We start from the raw sequence: 25,040 nt of genomic DNA, 5'->3' as shown, positions 1-25,040 counted from the left end.
CCATCTATCTATAAATCTATCCAGAAACCGCAGCTAGGTGGTTTGGAATTTTCACCCATTAACAAAGAAGCTTTAAAATGTGTAATAAAACTCACATTACAGAGTTTCACAATATTATTCTGTTAGCGTCTGCCTGTAAATGTCTTCAGCTCCTCTTTTCGACCTTGGTTGTTTTACACTGTGTTCTGTTTCAGCTTTAACAGACATAACCACATGGTCAATAAGACTTTTTCATGGTCTTTTCGCCGTTACTACAGCCTCTAACACTGCAGATAAGCGCCACAGTGATAAACACGTCTCACTTTTTCCATTTCCTTTTTTCTTTTCCTTTTTGAAAGCCACTCAACCTGAAGGTAGAAAATCTCACACAGATACTTGTGTCGTTGTCAGCTCCACTGGACTCATCCTAGTTTAACCCGTAAAGACCCAGTGCTCCTTTTGTGGCAGTTCCCAAAGTAATTTTTCTTTCTAGGGATTTATCATCATTTATTATAATATTATCTTCTGTATTTAGCATTTTTTCAGTGAAAATCTGGTATTTTCCTATATTTAATTTATTGATCATGTAGATGTTCATTAAAGCTCATATTAAAGTTAAGGTCATTATGTCAGAAACTGCAGAAAAAGTGACTATTTCAGTTAAATCTATCATTAACTGACCATAAACCCAGAGTGTCCATCCACTGTTATTGATCCAACTCCATGGGTTTTACTGGTGAATCAATGTTGTAGAAGATGACGGTGTTTCCACGGTAACTATGGAGCCTCTGAACGTCCAAATGGGTCATATTTGATGACCATGAAAAGATGAAAAACTGTATTTTACCTGAATTACTTCACCATATTGATGCACCTTATGTAGTTTTATTACACTTACCTGTCAAATCACTTTAACCCTTTCATGCATGAATTATGAGAGCCTTAATCAAAATATTTTCCTCAGTGTTTTTATTCCTCTTTAGGCATGAAAAAACAATGCAATTGAAAATTTTGTTCTGAAAAATAAATAAATTAATTAAATTAAAATAATGTTTAAAAAAATTTTAAAAATACATAAAAAAAACAATAATGAAAAAAAATTCTTATGAACCTATTTTTCATGAAGTTGCAAAAATGTCCATTCAGCTGGACACCATATGTTTAATTTTAGATGCACAGAAACATGTATTTACTGATAAATTGTGTGAAAACTATGGTGTGGCTTGTGATTATGCTCAGGAGAGCTCTACATAATGTTACCAATTCATGCCAGAAAAGATATGTAGTGTATTAAAACTTTAATAAAGATATGTGTAAAAAAACAAAACAACAACAACGAAAAGAACAACAAAATCCATGTATACAAGAGAACAGCTGTAGAATAGCTGTCCGCTGTAGTGACCAGTGTGCATGAAAGGGTTAAATTAGAGCTGCAACCGATTAATCGATTAGGTGCTTGAAGAGAATGCAAAAATTCACGATTCGATTAATCAACTCGAATTAATTGAAGGGAAACATATTCTATTGCAGTTTTCCTGAATTGAAGCTTCTTTGTGCGTCACAATAAGCGTCCGTGTGAAACACAACAGTGGAACCAATGTTTAACAGCAGAGAAATGAAGGAAACAAAGCTCTGATTCAGGAGAATTGTGGTTGAATGATTTTTTTTGGATCAGTTTGAAGCGATTAATCGGTTGCAGCTCTACTTTAAATCACTGTTTTCACTTTAAATCACTGTGCCCTGAAATGTGTAAATACTGTACACTGACTATACATTTAGTTTTCTACAGATTTTTGAATTAGAAGTGTTTGGTTTACAGTATTACACAGGAAGTTTTTTAGACTAAGTTTTTTAGCATGTTTTCTGAGAGTATATACTAACCTTAATGTCAGTGTTAATCTGGTTACTAACCTTATGCTGTATGCAAAGATCCTGAATACTTACATTTCCCTTGGTATTAATAAAATATCTATCTATCTATCTATCTATCTATCTATCTATCTATCTATCTATCTATCTATCTATCTATCTATCTATCTATCTATCTATCTATCTATCTATCTATCTATCTATCTATCTATCTATGTTCAGAAGTTATTCAACAGTTGACATCAGTAGATGATTTTGGTTGCCAGTGGCTGTTTGGGTCTTTATGGGTTAATCAAAACAAATCCATAATTCCTAATATGATGTAAAATTAAATGGGGAATTGTAATTATATTTAAATATATCTGGATATTTTTACATTCTTCTGCAATAATCAGTAGACTTCATGGACACTATAATATAAATTACATTTTTCCACCATGTCATTCTTCCACCCTCACCTTGGTCCAGTCACTGTCCATCCATCATAAGTCTGGTCTGCATATCCAGAGTTCTCAATGAGTCCGTCTCCATCCAGGTCGAACTTCATCTCCGACTCCATCACCGCCTGCCAAACCGAGAACCACAGAGATGAACCGAACATGTTTGTGACAGTGCAACCCAAACAGCAGATATCTTATATTATATTTAACCCATGAAGACCCAAACATCCACTGGTGACCGAAAGCATCTACTGACCTAAACTGTTTAATACTTGTTTATCCACTAATCCTATCAATACATGTAAATAATTTGTGTAAAATACAGTTTGTCATCTTTTCATGGTCATCAGATGTGACCCATTTGGACGTTCAGAGGCTCCGTAGTTACCGTGGAAACACCGCAATCATCTACAACATTGATTCACCAGTAAAACCCATGGAGTTGGATCAATAACAGTGGATAGACACACGTGGTTTATGTTCATTTAATGATATATTTTACTGAAACAATCACTTTTTCTGAAGTTTCTGACATAATGACCCTTAACTTTAATCTGATCTTTAAAGAACATCTACATGATCAATAAATTAAATATAGGAAAATACATCCTTTGCACTGAAAAAAAAAAAAAAAATGCAAAATGCAGCGAATAATATTATAATAAATAGTGATAAATCACTTAAGAAAAATTAAATATAGAAAAAAATATATTTTGGAACAGCTATAAAAGTAGCACTGGGTCTTTATGGGTTAAGGCTGGACAGGATCTACAATGTACCGCATGTATCACAACTCTTCATAGAATTTTTTTTTTATGATGGCGGCATATTAAGACATCCCTCTTAAGAGTTAGTGGTTCATCTTAAATAGATCAAGAATGAAGGTAAATCTGGATTATAGTGAGCCTTAGATCACAGATTATTGTAGTGTTTGTGTTGCATAAATACTACTACTACTACTACTAATAATAATAATAATAATGATACTACTACTACTACTAATAATAATAATAATAATAATAATAGTAATAGTAATAATGACACTACTAATAGTACTACTACTACTAATAATAATAATAATGATACTACTACTACTAATAATAATAATAATGATAATGGTACTACTACTACTGCTAATAATAATAATAATAATAATGATACTACTACTACTACTACTACTACTACTACTACTACTACTACTACTATTATTATTATTATTATTATTATTATTATTATTAATAATAATAATAATAATAATAATAATAATAATGATACTACTACTACTACTACTACTACTAATAATAATAATAATGGTACTACTACTACTACTGCTAATAATAATAATAATAATAATAATGATACTACTACTCCTACTACTACTATTATTATTATTATTATTATTATTATTAATAATAATAATAATAATAATAATAATAATAATAATAATAATAATAATGATACTACTACTACTACTAATAATAATAATAATAATAATAATAATAATAATAATAATGCAATGTTAGTTAGGCTTACAAAGGAAAATGTAAACCACTTTAGAAAATATATCACCACATATATTGTGCTTCTGCCTAAATATTTTGAGAATTTTTGGCAATATCACTCAATCAATCAATCAATCAAATTTCATTTATATAGCACCAAATCATAACAAAAGTTATCTCGTGCCACTTTACATATAGTTGGTCAAAACCAGACTCTCGAGCCAATTTCCAGAAACCCAGCAGAATCCTGCAGCCCTAATGACTCAGCCCATATCTTTTCCATATCAGATACAAATACGTCCTCAGTTACCTGGCAGATTGGCCACATGTCCTGTAAATACTGCCTGTCCTGTGTGAGATGGAAGTCTCTGTAAACCTGCAGGACAAACTTGAGGTTCAGGTCCTTCCAGTCTGCAGTGTCATGGATGAGGTAGGCATTGACCCTCTGCCACGGCTCATCATCTGGGGACAGGGTTATCGTACACAACCACAGTTAGAATAATGTCAGGATTCATCAGTCATGCCCAAGAGCATTACTGTGTGATGACAACATAACATGTTTTCAATCTGCAATTATCTGTCTCAAGCAACTTTACAAATCGAATCCTATGTTGCATTAAACAGAAATGTTCTATTACGCTGTCGCTACGAGGAAAATAGTAAGCAACCACAAGGTGCAAGGTGTCTGGTTTCTGTATTCATCATATGACTATATTGCGAAACAACCACTTGTATATGCTTTAAATACAGTCACTCATTACGTAGCTAAATTCCGACCAAATTCCTAAATAAAACTGAGCGTATTTCTAAAACATCATGCTATACAAACAACTACAAAAAAACATATCCTATAAAAGACAAATAATAAGGACACATGGCTGGGCACAGAATACCCTCTTCACTAAAACATCCTCGGTAATTTGCTTCCACAACAGCAGGTGGCGCCATCAGTCAGTAAAAATAAATACATAAATAAAAAGCTAGCGTTCTGCCAAAATCAACTCTGCCAAATAATGCAAATTTATTCACAGACATTTTCAGGGTCATTAGCACGTGGCTGGTTTAATTCCATTTGTCAGCATGAATAATTGAATAAATATAAGGTTCAAATAAATTCTTACGAAATATTTGCACTTTTCTGTTTTGTTTTGTAAATACAATCTAGTATAAGATGCCAATGAAATACATAAAAAGCCACATTCTCTGAACTGAATACACATTTCAGCAGAAGCCAAGAATGTTTTCAAAAAGAACAGAATCTTTTAGATTTTAAAACACAACTTGAACTTTGCTAACTGGAAGGGTTAGCTGCTGTTAGCTTGTTGGCTAAAACAGTGTTTCTCAAAAGTGGGGCGGGCCCCCCACTTTTTGCTTTTTGCTTCGCTTTGCTTTTTGCTTCGCTTGCCAGGGGGGGCATGGAATCATTCCTAGGTGTTTATTTTTTCTTCAGGTTAGCACATGAAACAGGTGGAACTAATGTTTTAGCGTTGGAGCATTCTGGACTCATTTTAGGGTTTAGGTTTGGAGAATGGACAAGGATTGGACTGGAAAAGAAAAATGTGCAGTGTTTCTGTTTTTGCACAGTTTGTACAGTTTGCACTTCGATGTTCTCAGATGTGCAACGTAAACAGGCTCATTGCAGCCTCTGATATTGTTAAAATGTTCATCTTTGTTACCAAAATGTGTTTGTTGTTCTAAAAAAAAAATTACCTTATTGTCATAGTTTTAAGATAATTACACATTTCCTATTTTTATTTTGAAAAATAATGTCTCAGGGAGCAGTCTTGCTGAGTTCATTTGCATTGTTCAATCAAAATTCTACGTTATTTTTAATTTGCACAACAAATTATTCAAGAAAAGCAAACAGTATTTTTATGATATTGATGTTTCTTTCAATAAAAGTAATAATTGCACCACAGGTACAATGTTGTTGGGGTTGAGGGGGGCTTGGAGATTTTTCGTGCTCCAAAGGGGGGCCCGACAGAAAAAGACTGAGAACCACTGAGCTAAAACCAGTAACAGTTTATAGTAATAATTTGCTTGAGTAGCTGATTTTCATTGGATAAAAATGTGACACATCTGTTCTTTTCTATAGTGCTTTTCAAGGCACCCAAAGCACTTTACATTATTGATCCATTATTCATTCGTTCTCACATAGCTGTACTTTAGTAGCACATGCGTATTAATATTTTATTCTGAAGCCTTTGCACAGTCTGACTTTTTCTTAATACTCTGTATGATATATATATATATATATATTTTTTTTTTTTTTTCTATACAGTCCCTTTTGCATTAAGTGGTTTTCTGCTAAATTGAACTGAGCTGCTAAACTGATTTTCATTGTTTCTGTGACTTATAAAAATCTATTCTATCCAGTTGCCCTGGGGCAGGCTGAGAATTTGCGCCAAACAGCCCCTCCCACCACCATCAAACATTCATATGTATTTTTACACCAGTGAGAGTGATACTGGAGGCACGGTGGGTGAAGTGTCTTGCCCACATGACTAGGACAGACTGGGATTCGAACCACCAACCCTTCAGTTATTGGATGACCCGCTCTACCCCCTGAGCCCTGGCTACCCCCCTCCAGTGTTTTTTATCCTTTTAGTTTTGGCACAAATGTTCTCCTTCCTGTACTCAGATAGCCTCGTACCTGGGTCTCCTATGTCATGAGGGACCACATTTCTGGTCTTGACAGGAGAACACCGCCCACTCATCAGATGGAGCCGTTCTGTTGGGTCCTGTTGAACCACACTGCCAGCTGATAAGAGATTAATGGCATTAAACCTGGGCTGGACATGTTTCACAATATACATTAAACATCTTGCTCTTTAATAAAACACCAAGGTAAGGAACACACCACTCACCGATATCATATTGCACACTCAAGGCTAGTTTGGGCCACAGCATGATCAGTGCAAAGGAAGCGTAGAAGTGCACGTCGTATGTGTTATACATTCTGTACTCCTGACCTACAAATAAATACCAAAAATAAGGAAAAGTGAATGAAACCTGCTAGCACTGTACCGCAGAGCAATTCGTTTTTTCTCTCTCTGTGTTCTAATCTATGCTCTGTAATGTTCTGTATTATTCTGTAACATTCTGTAATGTTCTGTATTGTTCTGTAACGTTCTGTATTGTTCCGTATTGTTCCATATTGTTATGTATTGTTCAGTATTGCTCTGTAATGTTCTGTATTGTTTTGTATTGTTCTGTAATGTTCTGTATTGTTCTGTATTGTTCTGTAATGTTCTGTAACATTCTGTAATGTTCTGTATTGATCTGTATTGTTCTGTAACATTCTGTAATGTTCTGTAATGTTCTGTATTGATCTGTATTGTTCTGTAATGTTCTGTATTGATCTGTATTGATCTGTATTGTTCTGTATTGTTCTGTAATGTTCTGTATTATTCTGTAACATTCTGTAATGTTCTGTATTATTCTGTAACATTCTGTATTGTTCCGTATTGTTCCATATTGTTATGTATTGTTCAGTATTGCTCTGTAATGTTCTGTATTGTTTTGTATTGTTCTGTAATGTTCCGTATTGTTCTGTATTTTTCCATATTGTTCTGTAATGTTCCATATTGTTCAGTATTGCTCTGTAATGTTCTGTATTATTCTGTAACATTCTGTATTGTTCTGTAATGTTCTGTATTGATCTGTATTGTTCTGTAACATTCTGTAATGTTCTGTAATGTTCTGTATTGATCTGTATTGTTCTGTAATGTTCTGTAATGTTCTGTATTGATCTGTATTGTTCTGTAATGTTCTGTATTGATCTGTATTGATCTGTATTGTTCTGTATTGTTCTGTATTGTTCTGTAATGTTCTGTATTATTCTGTAACATTCTGTAATGTTCTGTATTATTCTGTAACATTCTGTATTGTTCCGTATTGTTCCATATTGTTATGTATTGTTATGTATTGTTCAGTATTGCTCTGTATTGTTTTGTATTGTTCTGTAATGTTCTGTATTGTTCTGTATTTTTCCATATTGTTCTGTAATGTTCCATATTGTTCAGTATTGCTCTGTAATGTTCTGTAACATTCTGTATTGTTCTGTATTGTTCTGTATTGATCTGTATTGTTCTGTAATGTTCTGTATTGATCTGTATTGATCTGTATTGTTCTGTAACATTCTGTAATGTTCTGTAATGTTCTGTATTGATCTGTATTGTTCTGTATTGTTCTGTAATGTTCTGTAATGTTCTGTATTATTCTGTAACATTCTGTAATGTTCTGTAATGTTCTGTATTCTTTTGTATTATTCTGTAACATTCTGTAATGTTCTGTATTGATCTGTAATGTTCTGTCTTGTTCTGTATTGGTGTAGTGAGATGCTGTGTGGTGTGAGGGGTTGGAATTTTAAAAGCGATGCTTCTTCCACCTCCTTTTCAAACCGTGTGTTTATCAGTCGGTGCAGCTGTCATCTGTTAAGTGTTAAACTGTGGTAGCAGGTTGGAAATGAACATGTGAATGAATGAATGAATGTTTTGATAAAGCTAACGCCTACCTTCCAGGTAGGCGAAGCGTCCGTACTCCTTAATAACAGCAGGCTGAGCTGGAAGCCCCCCGTTCTCAGACCGCAGACCACCGCTCACGTCAGCGTCCTCTGGGAGCTCCGTCCACACTGTGCCTCCATCCACGATAAAGTACAGCTCATTGAACAGAGCGGACTTATACCAGGAAGGAAGAGAACTGCGACACATGACAACATTATTTAAAAAAACTGGACTTAGACGATCCAGCTGATAGAAACAGTGATGCTCCTGTGGTACCTGTCCTGCAGTATGGGTCTCTGCCACTCCTCAATGCTCTTCTCCCACTGTCTGTAATGTGTTAGAGCGTAGTGGCTGAGTGCCGGCGATGCAGCTCCTCTGGCCCCAAAGTAACGAGTGTACCTCCTACAAACAGACATTCATGCAGGTGTAAAGTGTGCAGCCATCCTTTCTGAATATGACTCTTTTTCTTTTTTTGTGTGTATTATTATTTTTTGCTTCCTTGAATTTTCATTTCTATATTATGTTGTGCAAAGAAGTCAATTAGTAGCAATCAGGAAGCTTGTACCATTTCCATATTTGAAATAAATCAATAAAAAAAAAATAAAAAAAATTCATGTTATCATCACAAACGAGAAACTTATCGTGTTAGAACTACAAAATTTTCTGACAGTGTTTGATTTATCTTGTGATGTCATTTCAGATCCACTGGTACAGACACAGTTAACACACCAAGAAGCTGAAGAGACATGCACTATATGGACAAAAGTATTTGGACATGTTGAATTCAGGTGTTTCTTTTCTAACAGGGGTCTGGGATACAAAACAATAATGACACATATCGTTATATAGTTTTATATTGTGATAAACATCATTTAATTGCATTGGTTAGTTTTGTTTAAATTGTTATCTTTGCTTCCAAAATGACTCAGAGATGTTTTAATTTAATTTCTCTCAACACTGATTCACTCACATCTCACTTAAGAAGAAAATCTGTCATTAAACTTTAAGGAAATATTGATGTTTCTAAACTATATGGACATAAGTATTGGGACACATCATGTCTACAGCTGTAAGATGTCCTGTTTGATTTGAGATATAAACATCAATATTTCCTTCAAGTTCAATAGGAGATTTTAATTCCTAAGTGAGATATGAAGACAGTAGATGTTGGTTGTGCTAGAAAATTATTATTTGCAGTCAGAGCATGAAAAATATTTTACAAATCTAGAGATGGAATGCTTAAAATCATAGTCATGGATTAAAAAAAATAAATGTTGAGAGAAATTAAGTAAAAATCATATCTGAGGCATTTTGGGAAAAAAAAGACAACAATTTAAACAAAACTTACAAATGTAATGATATTTATCCCAATATAAAACTATATTATGACATTCATCATTATTGTTTTGTATCCCAGACCTCTGTTAGAAAAGAAACACCTGAATTCAACGTGTCCCAATACTTTTGTCTATATAGTGCAGGGGTGGCCAACCCAGGTCCTGCATGTTTTAGATGTATCCCTCTTCCAACACACCTGATTCAAATGATAAGCCTATCATCAAGCTCTGCAGAAGCCTGATAATGACCGTCAGGTGTGCTGGAAGAGAGAAACATCTAAAACATGCAGGGTAGTGGCTCTCAAGGACCATGAGTTATTTGTGTTTAAATGGGCAGGTTCTGCATGTAATGCAAGTGGACACGATGGGTTATGTGCGAAACCTGGAATGAGACTGAGATTCATGAAAAACCTGCATGTCTGGGTTAGAAAAACCACTAGGATCGTCAAATTTAACATAGTGTCTTTATTTATAGTCTATATAAGACCATTTCCAGCCATGTTTTCAGATCAAATGCACTGACACCTAGGCAGGTTTTCATGTCCCAATTTTGCCAAATATTTTACTAAAAATTCATTAATTTTGGGATGGCTCAGAGCAAGAGTGTAATTTTTTTGTATTTATCTGAGGTCATCATTAGGTACATCCTGGGGGGAATTATGTCTAGATTTCTCTTTTATTATTGGGTCTAAAAAAGCTCAAAGTTCCAGGTACCAAACTGAACCCAGTTTCATAGAAGCACCCACATATACCTGATGTGTTCTCGCTCCCTGGAGCCAAAGGTGATTTTGGGCATGTCCCAGGCCAGGCAGAACTCCAACATGTTGTGACTCTGAGCTGGTACTGTACAACCCACTGCCAGCGCTGCTGCCACCTTATCTCCTTTAGCCGTTGGTGGACTGGAGCCTGAAGATGCAAAACAGGAAGAATGCTGTGACACAATAACTGACAAAGGTAACAAACAGCACACGAGCACAGTCCTACAAGGGGCCATACAAGACATAGTCCAATCTATGTCTCACACCTTCATATATGTTGTCCTGAATATGATTTATTTGTTTTTTTAATCTCACATTCATGTGTTAACACGTACACATTAAAGTTGCGGTGCTTGATAAGTTTTTTTAGCATCACTGGGAAAAAAAAATAAATAAATCAATGATTTCCTTTCAGCGTATTGTAATTCAAGTGAACTGAAAGGAAACAGAACTTCAGTGTCTTTTCCTTCCTTGTATTCGGGCTGTAGAAAGTCTAGTCTGCGATGCAGGTTTTTGTCTAATCACAGGTGTTTGCAGACAAGGTAGGCGGGTTCAATACATGTTTGTTCTGATGCCTTCAGGCCGGCGTTACCACACACCTCAGAGGAAAACCTTTTATTCCTTCAGCTATCACACTTTTAAACTCTGACAGCAGCCATTTTAGTCATTTTATATGAGATTTTTTTTATGTTAGCAGAACCAATAGGGTCTTTTAGTCTGCATTGGTATTTATTAATTATTTATTGCTGATTATTTAACCCTTTCATGCATACTAGTCACTACAGCGGACAGCTATTCTACAGCTGTTCTCTTGTATATTCATGGGGTTTGTTGTTTTAGTTGCAGATCAGCCAACACAGTGGACGCTTATGCATCACCCAACACACTGCAGTTCATACTATTACTCTAACTTAGCTGGTCTTGATAAACAGTAATATGTTTTAGTGTAAATCAATTGCTAGTTGTTATTAGACTGTAATTAACAGTTTTCTTACTCAAAATGTTTTTTTTTTTTTTTTTTTTGCATATTATCTCCATGAAGTGAGTAATAACTAGTATTAGAGTATGTTAAAATGTGAGGAAAAAAAAAATCAGATTAGCTGCATGAAAAATGTTTTTATTTCATGGTTTTCACACACTATATCACTTTCTCATGATGGGTTTTAAATATATGTTTCTTTGCCTCAAAAATTAAACACATGGTGTGTAGCTGAGTGGACATTTTTGTAACTCCACAAAAAATAGGTTCATAAAAAAAATTCAATCCAATTGTTTTTTTTTTTTTTTTCCACACCTAAAGACGAATAAACACACTCAGGAAAAAAATCTCAACTAAGGTTCTCATAATTCATGCATGAAAGGGTTAAATGCATGTATTCATAGTTGCTTTCAGTGATCATGTATTTGTGCACTGATTTATTAATGTTTGTCACATTGCACTTTGGATGTGGGCTGATGTCTGGTCAGCTGCAAATGAATTGTTCGTATGGGATAAATAAAGTTTTCTGAATCTGAATCTGACAGCTGTACTGACCCATTGCTGAAGAGAATCATCCAGATGTGACCTGGACATCTTTCTACTGCTCTACTACATGTGTCAGTACAGAAGCTCGGAAAAGTGGCTTCACAGCTTGAACCAGTGTCAGGTTCATCAACATTCATATCATGTTTTTAGATTTGAACTGAGAGGCGAGAGCTGCAGACAAAGAGTTGAGTTTTTAAATTCTGAGGAAATGTCTTTTTTCCTCATGATATCAACTCCTGTAGCTTTAATACATGGATGTAAGAAGGAAATGTGTGTTAAGATGAGAATGGTGGTTTGAGCACATCGTTTTGTTGTCTTCCTTTGCTCATTATGAATAAAAACAAAGCAGCACAGAGGACTGAGCAAATCATTACAATTCACTCTTTTTTTTCCTTTTAAATCTGACTATTTTTCAGTTTTTCGCCGCAATTTGGTCCCATTGGTTTGATTAGGTTTAGAAAAAAATCACGCCTTTGTTTAAAATAGTAATCAATAACATCCCATTAGCCATTGAAAATTCATCAGAAAATGTGAGGAAAAAAATGTGCAGATTTTGATGCTGAGGCCAAATGGCATTTCCTGTGACTGTGCTTCCTTTTTTCATTCTTACATGCACAAGATAGGAGTGGTTGATGACAACACTACGCTTCTTGGTAACAGGCAAGCTACCAACCACAAATACTGAGAAAACTGTGTGTGGCTGTTTTTTTTAGATCTAAAAGCAGCCACTGCAGATTTGACAAGCCTGAGTCAAGTCGACTCCTGAGAAGGATGATTTCTCTCCGCAGTGACCAAAAGTGAATTAGCTTCATCATTTTTTTTTTTACTTTTTTTGCACATTTTATGGTAGTTTTTATCCCTCTGGTATCCCGTCCACCAAGGCCCTTACTAAGCACTAAGTGTGCCTTTTTTGCACACTTGTGGAATAATGTCAAAAAATTTTACATACAATTTGTTTTTAATTCTTTTACACTTTTTTCTATTTCATCAACTTGAGCCGTAAATAAAAATAACAAATACTCAATAATTGTCATGTTTTTTAACCCTTTAAAGGCCGTGTTTGTAATGTAAACAAACCATTTTTTTGGATGCAAAAAACACAAAATATTAATTTTTTTCAATATACTACACAAAAAGTGGATCACATACTATTTTAGTTTTGCAGCCTGGCATATGTCAATGATTAAGAGTAACATTGGTTAATTTGCATAATTATTTTTGGCGCTAGGTCAAATGTTCAAAAATACTAGCATCTGTCACCAAGTGTGCGTAAAATGCACAACTATAAATCAAACTATTAAATATTTTATATTGATTTATTTTTCTGCTCTAATTTGATTTTATTTTTGTAAATCAAGGTCAGCCCTAATCATCATACATATCAAATGGAAGAAATAGTGCGTTTTATGCACACTTGGGAGACAGATGCTAGTCTTGTAATTTTCTTTTGTTTACAGTGTGCAAATTTTAGTTGGTGGCCAGAATTTTAAAGATCATATAAAAATGAACAACTTTTGAATTCTAACCTTATTTAAATTGTGAAAAATAATATGAAGTTTTTTAAAACGAAGTGCGAAGTGTGCCTAAAAGGCGCACCCGGATACCAGAGGGTTAATCTACCCTATTTACTTTTTACATATTTTATTTAATATTTTATGCTTTTATCTTCTATGCTACAAAATCGAGACCTGAGTAACTATATCTCGTTCTATCATGTATCACTGATTGAGTGACAGTAAGTCTGAGTCTGAGTGAATTTGTTTTGTTGCAAAGCTTTGGTTTGAACTACAGTCGCGGGAATAATTATTAGACCATCGAAAGTCATCCATAACAATGACTAAATCTCTTAACTCTATTCGTTTACTTAAAATATACATCATTTTTCAAGTTTCCTGGAAAATAACCGATTTGGACATAAGAGGTTTCTGCCTGACAGTGACGATCTACATGTACAGTCGTGGAAAAAATTATTACACCATCAAAACTCATCAAAAACAATGGTTATGCAATCAAGTACCAACTCCTGTGTGTATCATGTGACTAAAACAGACAGAAAAGAAAACATGGAATGCCTAAAAGCACTATTATGCCATAGATATTGATGGAAGAACTAAGTGATTTTGGTTATTATCTAGAAAACTATGGAAAATGGATAGATATCAGCTCTGAAATTAAACTACTATGAGCTATTTTAGTTGTTATCATTATATTTGTCCAAACAAATGTACCTTTAGTTGTACCAGGCATTAAAATGAACAAGAAACTGAAGAAAACAAGGGGTGGTCTAATATTTTTTTCCGCGACTGTACGGGACATTTCCTCATCTTTGTCCATTCTCTTTAGTAGCACCGACCTGTAGGAGAGTCCAGCCGTCCATCTGTGATCAGGTCATTCCACAGGGCGCTGCAGGTCCCCTTTGGACTGAAGGCCGTCTGGTGACTCACCTCCCTGTCAGCCTGGTCAAAGCACATGCATTTATGGCTCATATAATACCTGATAGCTTCGATTTTACAGTCTAGTCAGTTACAATAAATCTACTTGTAGAGACAAAGACTTAATTTCCTGCACATTTTCCAACACAACCCTTTTTGATCAGAATCAGAATCAGAATACTTTATTAATCCAAGAGGGAAATTATTGGGTGTTACAGTCGCTCCATTCAAGTATAATAAAAAGTAGCAGGAAAGAATTATCGATATCACAGAAAAATAAAAATATATACATATGTATAAAGCTCTAAATATACAAACATATATATATAGCTCTGAATCAGTGGTGTAGTCCAGGGTATATGGCGTATCTGAACCAAATTGCCCATTTTTTCTCCTAGGATGGTGAAGCCATGACCCGCCCTACTCTGCCTCTAATTGGCTAGTACTTCATTCACTGATTAGATTGGTTAACTTTAGGCATGAGGACCGATGAGCCAATCAGAGGCAAAGTAGGGCGGGTCATGCAGAGGAAAACATTGCTAACTAGTGCTGACCACCTGTGGAACCTGATTGGCCACCTCAGGTGCCAGTGCCATCCCAGTTGATTGACAGGTCACTGCATGTCTTGTTGAAAGATGTGTGATTATTGGAAATGCAAATGAGAAAGGCAGAATAAACTTCTTTCAAATGAGTGACACATATCGAGAGAACCTACTTTCATGAATACATAATTCTGAGGTAAGTTTTGAGGTGGTTTCAGAATGAGTCACTGCTTTAAACTACTGCACGTATGACTGCACATTTAGAGGAGAAGAGATGTTGTCACCAATAGTTAAACTGTGCGAGTAGGCTAACATTATGAAAGGCTAATGTTATGAAAGACTAATGTTATGAAAGGCTAATGTTACCCTATGTTTGCCTCATGTTGAATACATTTCCATTCACGCAGGCTTCTTGTGTGACCAGTAATACCTACAAACTGCTCCTGATCAAGTCATGATAATTTTATAATAGTGAGCAAATACTACTGATGGATTTTTGGGTAAATTAAATAGAGTAGTCTTATTTGTCACTGTTTCTAAAACAGAGCATTTTTCTGGACTACAAAAAAAGGCAAAAATTGAGAGTATACCCACTTCTTCAGGGACCATTACACCACTGCTCTGAACATATATATACCAAATATACATATTAAAACACTATTAAGACACAAAATTAGAACAGCAATTTGTGCAATATGCCCTTGACAATATATTATCAATATGATAATTCAAGAAATATACTGTACATAAGGGTCAAAACACAGTAATGTCCCGTCAGAGAGCGAACTTTAGTTGATTGCTATTCCAACATTTATTTCAAAATAAAGTAGTTCCTTGTTTTGGATAATCCCTTATGGTTCAACTAAAGCAGAAATGAATTTAAAGTAAAAATGTGGGTCATTTAGCAACTCTAATCTGTCAAATTGTCTATAAAATGTCCCGTCAGAGAGATTTCGAATATGTTTTGACCCATAATAAGTGTGCAAAACTATTGTTGTGTGTAATTATAATTATGTGGTTATAAGGTGGAGTTGAACAGTGTGATGGCCACAGGCAGGTGCATTTGGTGGAATCAGTCTCTCAGTGAACGTGCTCCTATAACTGAGCAGTACGTGGTGGAGTAGGTGCATGGAGTTATCATATATTGTTTTGATTTTGGACAACAGATGCCACTAAAATCATACCTTTTCACGAGCAGCGATGCACAGAGTGTAAGGGTTCACCGCCGGACAGTGGTGCAGTAAAACCCCCGACACCGCATCCCCATCCTTCTCCAGGTGAAACGGTTCGTTCCAGTGTCCTCCGCTCTTGTCGTCTTTATGCCCTGACCCGTTGACCATGGTGAACATGATGGACACTTCCAGATCATAGTCATTCTTATTCTCTATGTCCCATACAAATACTGCCACTGGGAGACTCGAGTCCTGCGGTCAAAACATGTCAACATGGATTTACCATCTGAAATGTTTACTCAAACACACAGAATCAGCTTTCCCCAAACTTAAATCTATCAACAGTCATGGAAAAAAGTATAAGACCACCCCTTGTTTTCTTCAGTTTCTTGTTCATTTTAATTCCTAGTACAACTAAAGGTACATTTGTTTGGACAAATATAATGATAACAACAAAAATAGCTCATAGTAGTTTAATTTCAGAGCTGATATCTATCCATTTTCCATGGTTTTCTTGATAATAACCAAAATCCCTTCAGTTCTTCCATCAGTATCTATGGCATTGAACTGACAAAAACAGTGCTTTTAGGCATTCCATGTTTTCTTTTCTGTCTGTTTTAGTCACATGATACACACAGGAGTTGGTACTTGATTGCATAACCATTGTTTCTGATGACTTTTGATGGTGTAATCATTTTTACTATGACTATCTATCTACCTACCTACCTACCGACCTACCTCGTAAGTCCATTTTTTTGGTCATAAAATGATTCTATTGGTCAGTCTTCACATTGGCCTGATGATTTTAAAAATATTTAACCAATGAAAAGTGTTGAAAAAGGCTTATGACTACATCTCTTAACTCCATTCATTTACTTAGAATGTACATCATTTTTCCAGTTTACTGAAAAAAAAAAACAATTTGGACCTATGAGGTTTCTGCCTGACAGCGATGATATACATGTACAGTTGTGGAAAAAATGATTAGACCATCAAAAGTCATCAAAAACAATGGTTATGCAATCCAGTACTAACTCCTGTGTGTATCATGTGACTAAAACAGACAGAAAAGAAAACATGGAATGTCTAAAAGCACTGTTTTTGTCAGTACAATGCCATAGATATTGATGGAAGAACTGAAGTGATTTTGGTTATTATCTAGAAAACCATGGAAAATGGATAGATATCAGCTCTGAAATTAAACTACTATGAGCTATTTTTGTTGTTATTGTTATATTTGTCCAAACAAATGTACCTTTAGTTATACCAGGCATTAAAATGAACAAGAAATTGAAGAAAAGTAGGGTGGTCTAATAATTTTTACCGCGACTGTATATGGTCAAATCCTCAGGCTTGCAGAATTAAAATGAAAATAATTTTGTTATGACTAAAAAGGTCAAACACACAGTTCCGGAAAAACTGAACCTGAACCCCACTGACAACCTCAAACACATACCCATAAATATTCAAACTAATGCCTTCTTAATGTCTGAGTAGACCTGTAAACAGTAGAACCCTGTCTACTAGAGTGCCCAAACCCAGAGGTGCTGGATTACCTGGTAGTCATGGGGGATGACGGGGGAAACCTGCCTGCAGGTCAGAGTGACATCCTGTCCCGGCAGGTGGTAGACGGTCCAGGCGCGGGGGTACAGAGCGTGGTAGAAGGCGTACTCTCCGCAGTAGCCCCAGTTCCAGCCTTGTAACGTAGGAGGACGCTCTACAGATAACACCTGCTGGTAAACTGTCTGTCCAGCTCGACGCAAACACACTGTGAACTGAACCAGAACAGAACCATCAACACATCCTCATTTCACTAATGTGCAATAATGTACAAAATGGGAACTATGTGCAATAAGTCAACCATGGCCGAGAGGGCTGTATAGTTGGCTAGAGAGTCAGCTTGTGACTGAAGAGTTGCTGGTTCGATTCCACGGACTGGCAGGAAAAGTGGTTGGCTGATGTGCCCTTGAGCAAGGCACTCAACCCCCCCATTTGCTACCCAGGCGCCTGATATGGCAAACCCGCTGCTCTTAGTGTGGTGTGTTCCTGCATTTTTTAATGATGGATTAAAAGCAGAAGTTAAATTTCGGTGTGTGGTGCATGTACTGTATACTGACATTTAACTAATCTAAATAATCCTCTGTTCGTACAATAACAAGGCAACATTTATTCAAACACAAATGCACCATTTTTATAGACTCATACATATACACAGTGTTAACACTGTTAATATTCATAGATATACAGACTTAATCCTGTAAATATTAGTAATATTGCCACTGTTGTGTCTATTCAAATTTTATGTCTATTTTTATTTTATTCTCCTTTTAGTTCTATTCTTATTTTACTGTTGTTACATTTTATATCCTATTTTCTTATTTTACTTTTTAGTGTTTTTGTTTTTTTTTTGTCATTTCACATTTGCTCTATTGTTAATTTTTTTACATTGATTTTTATTAATATTATTGCACTGACTGGACGAGCACTCCAAATTTCATTATACATACAATGATAATCAAGGCTATTCTATTCTATTCTATTCTGGTAACGGTTTTCAAAGAATTTATGGACTGACTGTCTCTGGGGTGCTTTGCATTCAAGTTAAAGTATAGTGGCTTTGTGATTACAATGCATTCCTCATTACAGAACTGCAGAAACAGATGTGAAACATATTGTATTGTATTGTATTATATTATATTATATTATATTATATTATATTATATTATATTGGCAAATGGACATGAAGGTGAAAGTAAGTGTGAAACAGAGGTGCAACTTAAGCCACATGGACCTGGTTTAGGAATAAACAGTGCAAAGACCACAGCACTGTCCCACATAAGGCTGAAAAAGGCTGAGTTGCACCAACAAAACCTGATTGCATCAAGAGTCAGTCTTCAATTATGTTGCAAACAAATTTTAAAACTAAATATATTCAACAGTGTCGCCTTAACTGTAATTTTTGAAATTAGTCTACAGCTAAACTCCAATCCAGTGTTATTATTTCCCTGCTTTATTTGGAAAAGATTGAGCAAACTGATCATTTCCATAAAGAAAATTAGGACAGACCCATCCAACTGAGTTTTATAATGCCAGAGAATTTCTTTCCAAACACTGGTTCAACAAAAAACTGTTGTATGTCTGAACAGAAAGGCTGCAACAACTGTCAAATATGGCTAAACCCGTCTGACAGTTGGTGTAAGGAATGCTCTGTTTTCCTTATCTTGTCCTTTTATGTCTTCTCCTTTTCCTCTTAACCTTTTAACTAGTTAGTGAACTGTCACATCGAGTTTCTGAAAAATTCACTTCCTACAAGAGCTAAATACTCAACAAAATACACTAATGTTGTGTTTGTACGAATAAGTAATATTATTTTATCATAATTACTACTTATTTCAATTGTGTTGTGATGTCTTGTGACAGTTTGTCACTCAGACAGACAAGTGTCAATCTAAAAAGTACATTTTCTACTGATTTGTGCTTCTTAAATTTGTCATTTTTATGTCAAAATGTTCCAAAGGTATGTGCCTTGTGGAACACAAATCCAATATGAACTCTGGCTGACTTTGAAATTTGTAAATCACTGTGTGCTTGGGTCCACCCCCCCTTAGCCCTATTAATTTAAATTAATATGAACTCAAACCGATACTAATTGATGTGAATTGTTATAAATATTTAATTGTTTAACCCATTTTTGCACTGTGGCTGCTCCCACCACAATAACACTAACATATTAGACTATTGGTATGATTACTATATATTGTTGTGTTGCTATTATCATTATCTTTATTATAAGAATTATTATTTTCCCTCTCACTTTCATTCACTCTCCTCTTTCCCCTTTTCCTTATCGTCCCTAATCAATCTATACTGTTTAATTACTCTTTATGTTTATTATCTTTTTTATTGTAATATGACGGTGTCATTGTTGTTTGTCATTATCTTGTTGTTATTGATTTTTATTTTGTTTATTTGTTGTTGTTGTTTTGCTCATATTCAGATTTCCTTATTGTCATTCAGACATTACGTCTGAGATGCACTGCAGAACAAAATTACGATGCATTTGACCACGATAAAAACTATTAGATAAAACACCATAAGAATGAAAAGATTTTTTAAAAAACTATATAAATATGTAAATATATAAGTGCAATATGTACATGCAAAATGTATGTGCAAAACAGTCTTAATAGATAAATAAATAAATAAATGTAAAGAGTGTGGCTGAGGTCTGCTCAGCATATCGCACAAGAAAGTGTGAGAGTTATTTATATGTTTTTCGGGGGTCGTTAAAGTCAGAGGTTTCTTACTTTCTGTCCACTGTGTCTTCTTAACTGTATCACTAATAAAAAAATAAAATACATTTGTAAATCACATAAAATTCTCCTGTTGGAATAAGTGGGACAAGATCTGCTGCTAAACTCATAAAAGTGTAAACCGGATGACACTGAAACATAAAATAATTGTCTTGTCACATGTATGTAACAGAGCCTGAGTGTTGAGTAAATGATAAACTTGAATGAGTTTAGTGCAGATCAGTGACTCCATCCAACAGTTTAAACTCTGACTAGGTGTGCTGCTGGAATCATTACTGGACTGTGTTTGCTACGGTTCCACTAATTCCCCTTATATTTTAACATTTCCCGTTATTCTTAATGGTATTATTATTTTACTGAAATTTATGCAGTTTCTTTCTAATGCCGTCAATAAGTCTTAAGGTTTTATTGTTTTGTGAATTACCTTGTTATCGCCTCCATTTCTTGTTTATCAGTTCTGTTGTAAACCTGACCTCTAGCCCAGTTTCCTCTGAGGTTATAAAAAATGATGGAATATAGTAACATGAAAGCAACTATACACACAATAATTAAACAGTTACTAGTTTTTGGACCTTTTCCATAGTCTGCATACCTGGTTGGCTGGGACTGTCTTGTAGTGGTACATGCCAGGGTTCAGCTGCCACCTGCAGAACTCCCCCCTCCAACCCCTGGTGATGGTTCCTCCTCCGATTCCACCAAGTGGAGCACCTTAGTGTCGACAACAAGGAGCAACATTAAAGAAGTGATATTCTGCTTTTTTTTAAATGGAATTATGCTTTTTAGAACATTTCCCTGTGGTCTACATAAACTGTAAATGCTCTGCTTGGGTCTGAATTCTTCATTAATTCAACTCCACAGGTCCAACTTCAACCCTATTTCTGAGTAATGACACCAGAAAGGTGGTTTTCAGCGCTGGCCCTTTAAATGCAAATGAACCACTTCATGCCCCACCCCTTCCAGGTTGTTGGCTGTGCTGCTCTGTCCCGTTCAGCCGCTTGTGTTCATTAATACAACCAACAACTGAACGTTTTAGGTAATCAGCTCAAAGTTTGGACATATTTTCAGTTTTTACAGCAACCGCTGCTGCTGACAAACAATTACGGTGTACTCGGAGAAATGTTAGTCGGAAGTCTTGACCTTATATGTGGGTGCTTCTATGAAACTGGTCCTAAAAACAGGACATGGGGCTAAAAATTCAAACCAGATGTAGACTAATGTTACGAAGCAAGTTTGGAAGCACTTTGGGTCTAGTTTGATTGATTTATTGATTTGATTTAGTGATTTATTCTGAACATGCAATGAAATTTAACATATATGTGAACAAGCAAAACATGCATAATAATACAAATATCAACAATCATAACAATCTTAGGCAGAAGAACAGCACAATAGTTCCATTTACATGCCCGAAATTTTTTTAAATAAATACTTATTGAGATAAAAAAGAAACTATTTTGAGATAAAACACATTTTTATATTATTTTATATTATATTTAATACAAAAATCTGCATGTAACACGGTCAAAAGGACATGAAAATTACGCGCTACTATTTTTTTTTAAATATCTTTTGATTCTCTCACAGGTACATTTTGGGAATTGAACTAATCATTCAAGGCAGAGTGTTTCACAAAAATGACCGCTGTTGCAAAATCATTTGGGATTTATTTGTGTTTAAATGGGCAGGTTCTGCATGTAACGCCAGTGGACACGATGGGTTACACACAAAACCTGGAATGAGACTGAGATTCATGAAAAACCCACATGTCTGGAATAGAAAAACCACTAGGATCGACACATTTAACACCGCGTCTTTATTTATAGCACTATGTAAGACCATTTACAACCATGTTTTCAGATCTAATGCACCGACACCTAGGTAGTTTTTCATGTCCCAATTTTGGTCCTATTTTTGACCCCAATATTTTATTAAAAATTCATTAATTTTGGGATGGCTCAGAGAAAGAGCATAATTTTTTTGCATTTATCTGAGGTCATCATTAGGTACAGCTTGAGGGGAAATATATCTAAATTTCTCTTTTATTGGGTGTAAAACGCTGGAAAAGTGCCAGGTACCAAAATGAACCCAGTTTCATTGAAGCATCCACATGCAAATGTAGTGACGTAACTAGTTAAAAAACATAACAATTTAAGAAGGAATTAAAACAGGTTGTAGAAATCCACTGAATATAAAGATAGCTTTGCAGCACCTGGAAGGTTCACATTCAAATGTTGTGAACTATTAGGGTCCAAATACACAAATAAATGAACCAAAGACTAATAAAAGTGGGTTTAGTTAAATTTGACCCCTTTATTGGATAATCCCCCCCTAAAAAAAGAAGCCTGAACGTTCCCCCACAACTAAATTCTACACAAGATTTATGGCATTTTCTATCATGTCATGCAATATAAGACTGAATACACTTGGTCTGTGACTGTTGTAACATACAGTTGCAGAAAAAATTATTAGACCACCCTTTGTTTTCTTCAATTTCTTGTTCATTTTAATGCCTGGTACAACTAAAGGTACATTTGTTTGGACAAATATAATGATAACAACTAAAATAGCTCATAGTAGTTTAATTTCAGAGCTGATATCTATCCATTTTCCATGTTTTTCTTGATAATAACCAAAATCACTTCAGTTCTTCCATCAATATCTATGGCATTGTACTGACAAAAACAGTGCTTTAGACATTCCATGTTTTCTTTTGTCTGTTTTAGTCACATGACACACACAGGAGTTAGTACTTGATTGCATAACCGTTGTTTTTGATGACTTCTGATGGTCTAATCATTTTTTCTGAGAGTGAATATTCCAAAATAAATAATTAAAATTTTTTAATAAAAAGTTCATAGTTTTGAAATACCACTTTTGACTCATATGTTACAAAACTATTTAACTTCAATTTGAAACATAAGTAACATATAATTAACCTTCAATTATCTAAGTTTTTAACCTAAATTAGGCATTTGTTCACCAATTGTAGCTACGTAAATACTGTCACCACGTAAAATAAACACCAGTTACATTGTTGAAAGACAGTGACATGCATGTTTTGTTTGCTACCTTATTTTGGAGAAAACAAACGAGCTCTTCTTGGTCAAATTAACACTATACTGTCAATGTTGCTCTTACATACATATTGCAGTACTTTCTATTTACTTCTCTTTTGATATTTGACAAATATAACAGAAAAAGATTATATAATAAAATTCCACCTATATAAAAAAAAGCATTAACTATCAGTTATTAGGCCACACTTGTTTTCTTGAATTTCTTGTTCATTTTAATGCCTGGTACAACTAAAGGTACATTTGTTTGGACAAATATAATGATAACAAAAATAGCTCATAAGAGTTTAATTTCAGAGCTGATATCGATCCATTTTAATCCGTGTATTGTTCGTTCATTCGTTTTTCAATTTAAAACCAAAAATGAAAAAACAAAAAAACAACTCATTTTTTTGTTTTTCATTTTCAAAACAAGAATGAAAAACGGGTAACAGTTCGTTTTTCCATTTCCCGATTTTGTGTTCAAATGAAACATGGAAAAAACGGATAACGACCGTTTCATCTGATTTTGCTATTTTCAATATAGTTCAGTTGTCTGACCTGGAAGTAGTCGTTACTAGGGAAAAAGTAAACACACGGAATCATGGCCGGACTGGAGGAATATTTTGCTATAATTAAGCAGCTGATTGATACGGAAGCGTATATCATTCACACAAAAAAATAAATTTGGCTCTTTTTCTGAATGAATGAGATACCGTTTTCTGAAAAAAAATAAATTCAGCTCTGTTTTTCTGAATTAACGAGAAAATTATCTTGTTAATTGAGAAAAACAGAGCCGAATTCATTTTTTTGTGTGAATGCAATACGCTTCCGTACGTATCAAACAGCTGCTTAATTATTGCCAAATATTCCTCCAGTCCGGCCATGATCCCATTTGTGTATTTTTTCCCTAGTAACGACTACTTCTGGGTCAGACACCCTAACTATATTGAAAATAGCAAAATAGAATGAAACGGTCGTTATCCGTTTTTTCCATTTTTCATTTGAGCACAAAATCAGGAAATGGAAAAATGAACCGTTATCCGTTTTTCATTCTGGTTTTGAAAATGAATTTGATTTTTGGTTTTAAATTGAAAAACTAATGAACAAATGATACACAGATTCATTTTCCACGGTTTTCACTTCAGTTCTTCCATCAATATCTATGGCGTTGCACTGACAAAAACAGTCCTTTTAGGTATTCCATGTTTTCTTTTCTGTCTGTTTTAGTCACATGATACATACAGGAGTTAGTACTGGATCGCATAACCGTTGTTTTTGATGACTTTTGATGGTCTAATACTTTTGTCCGTGACTGTACACATGTAAAGGTGTCATTTTATACCATATTTCTTACCGTATATTTGACGTAAGGGTTGAGCGCGAAACATGTCAATGAACGGAGCCTTCTTTTCCACCTGAGTCTTTTTATACCACCATTTCAGATACCTAGACGAACAGACAAACATAGGTGAAAAACAAGAAAAATGGGCCCATATTCAAAAACAGCCGGAGCTTTGATACAGTTCAATGTGACACGTGAAGGCAGTTTGCATGATTAATACAGTCATGTGTCACAGGATTAGGATTAGACGTGCTCCGTCTCTCCAAAT

General features: G+C 34.9%; 1 protein-coding gene across 1 annotated transcript in view; it reads right to left on the bottom strand.

Annotated features, from left to right (window-relative positions):
• Positions 1–25,040, bottom strand: part of gba2 (glucosidase, beta (bile acid) 2) — a 38,932-nt gene that overhangs the window by 4,219 nt on the left and 9,673 nt on the right. The window contains exons 3-14 of the mRNA XM_030162061.1: positions 24,785–24,876; positions 20,967–21,082; positions 17,618–17,836; positions 16,074–16,313; positions 14,269–14,371; positions 10,385–10,538; positions 8,572–8,697; positions 8,307–8,491; positions 6,658–6,762; positions 6,444–6,551; positions 4,101–4,252; positions 2,307–2,413 (exon numbers count right to left, since the gene is read on the bottom strand). Coding sequence (XP_030017921.1) covers positions 2,307–2,413; positions 4,101–4,252; positions 6,444–6,551; positions 6,658–6,762; positions 8,307–8,491; positions 8,572–8,697; positions 10,385–10,538; positions 14,269–14,371; positions 16,074–16,313; positions 17,618–17,836; positions 20,967–21,082; positions 24,785–24,876 — 1,707 coding nt within the window. The remainder of the gene's footprint in view (positions 1–2,306; positions 2,414–4,100; positions 4,253–6,443; positions 6,552–6,657; positions 6,763–8,306; positions 8,492–8,571; positions 8,698–10,384; positions 10,539–14,268; positions 14,372–16,073; positions 16,314–17,617; positions 17,837–20,966; positions 21,083–24,784; positions 24,877–25,040) is intronic.

The sequence above is a fragment of the Sphaeramia orbicularis genome, chromosome 18 (assembly GCF_902148855.1).
Source record: "Sphaeramia orbicularis chromosome 18, fSphaOr1.1, whole genome shotgun sequence".
In the NCBI taxonomy this organism is placed as follows: Eukaryota; Metazoa; Chordata; class Actinopteri; order Kurtiformes; family Apogonidae; genus Sphaeramia; species Sphaeramia orbicularis.
This window is presented reverse-complemented; position numbering and strand designations above follow the sequence as displayed.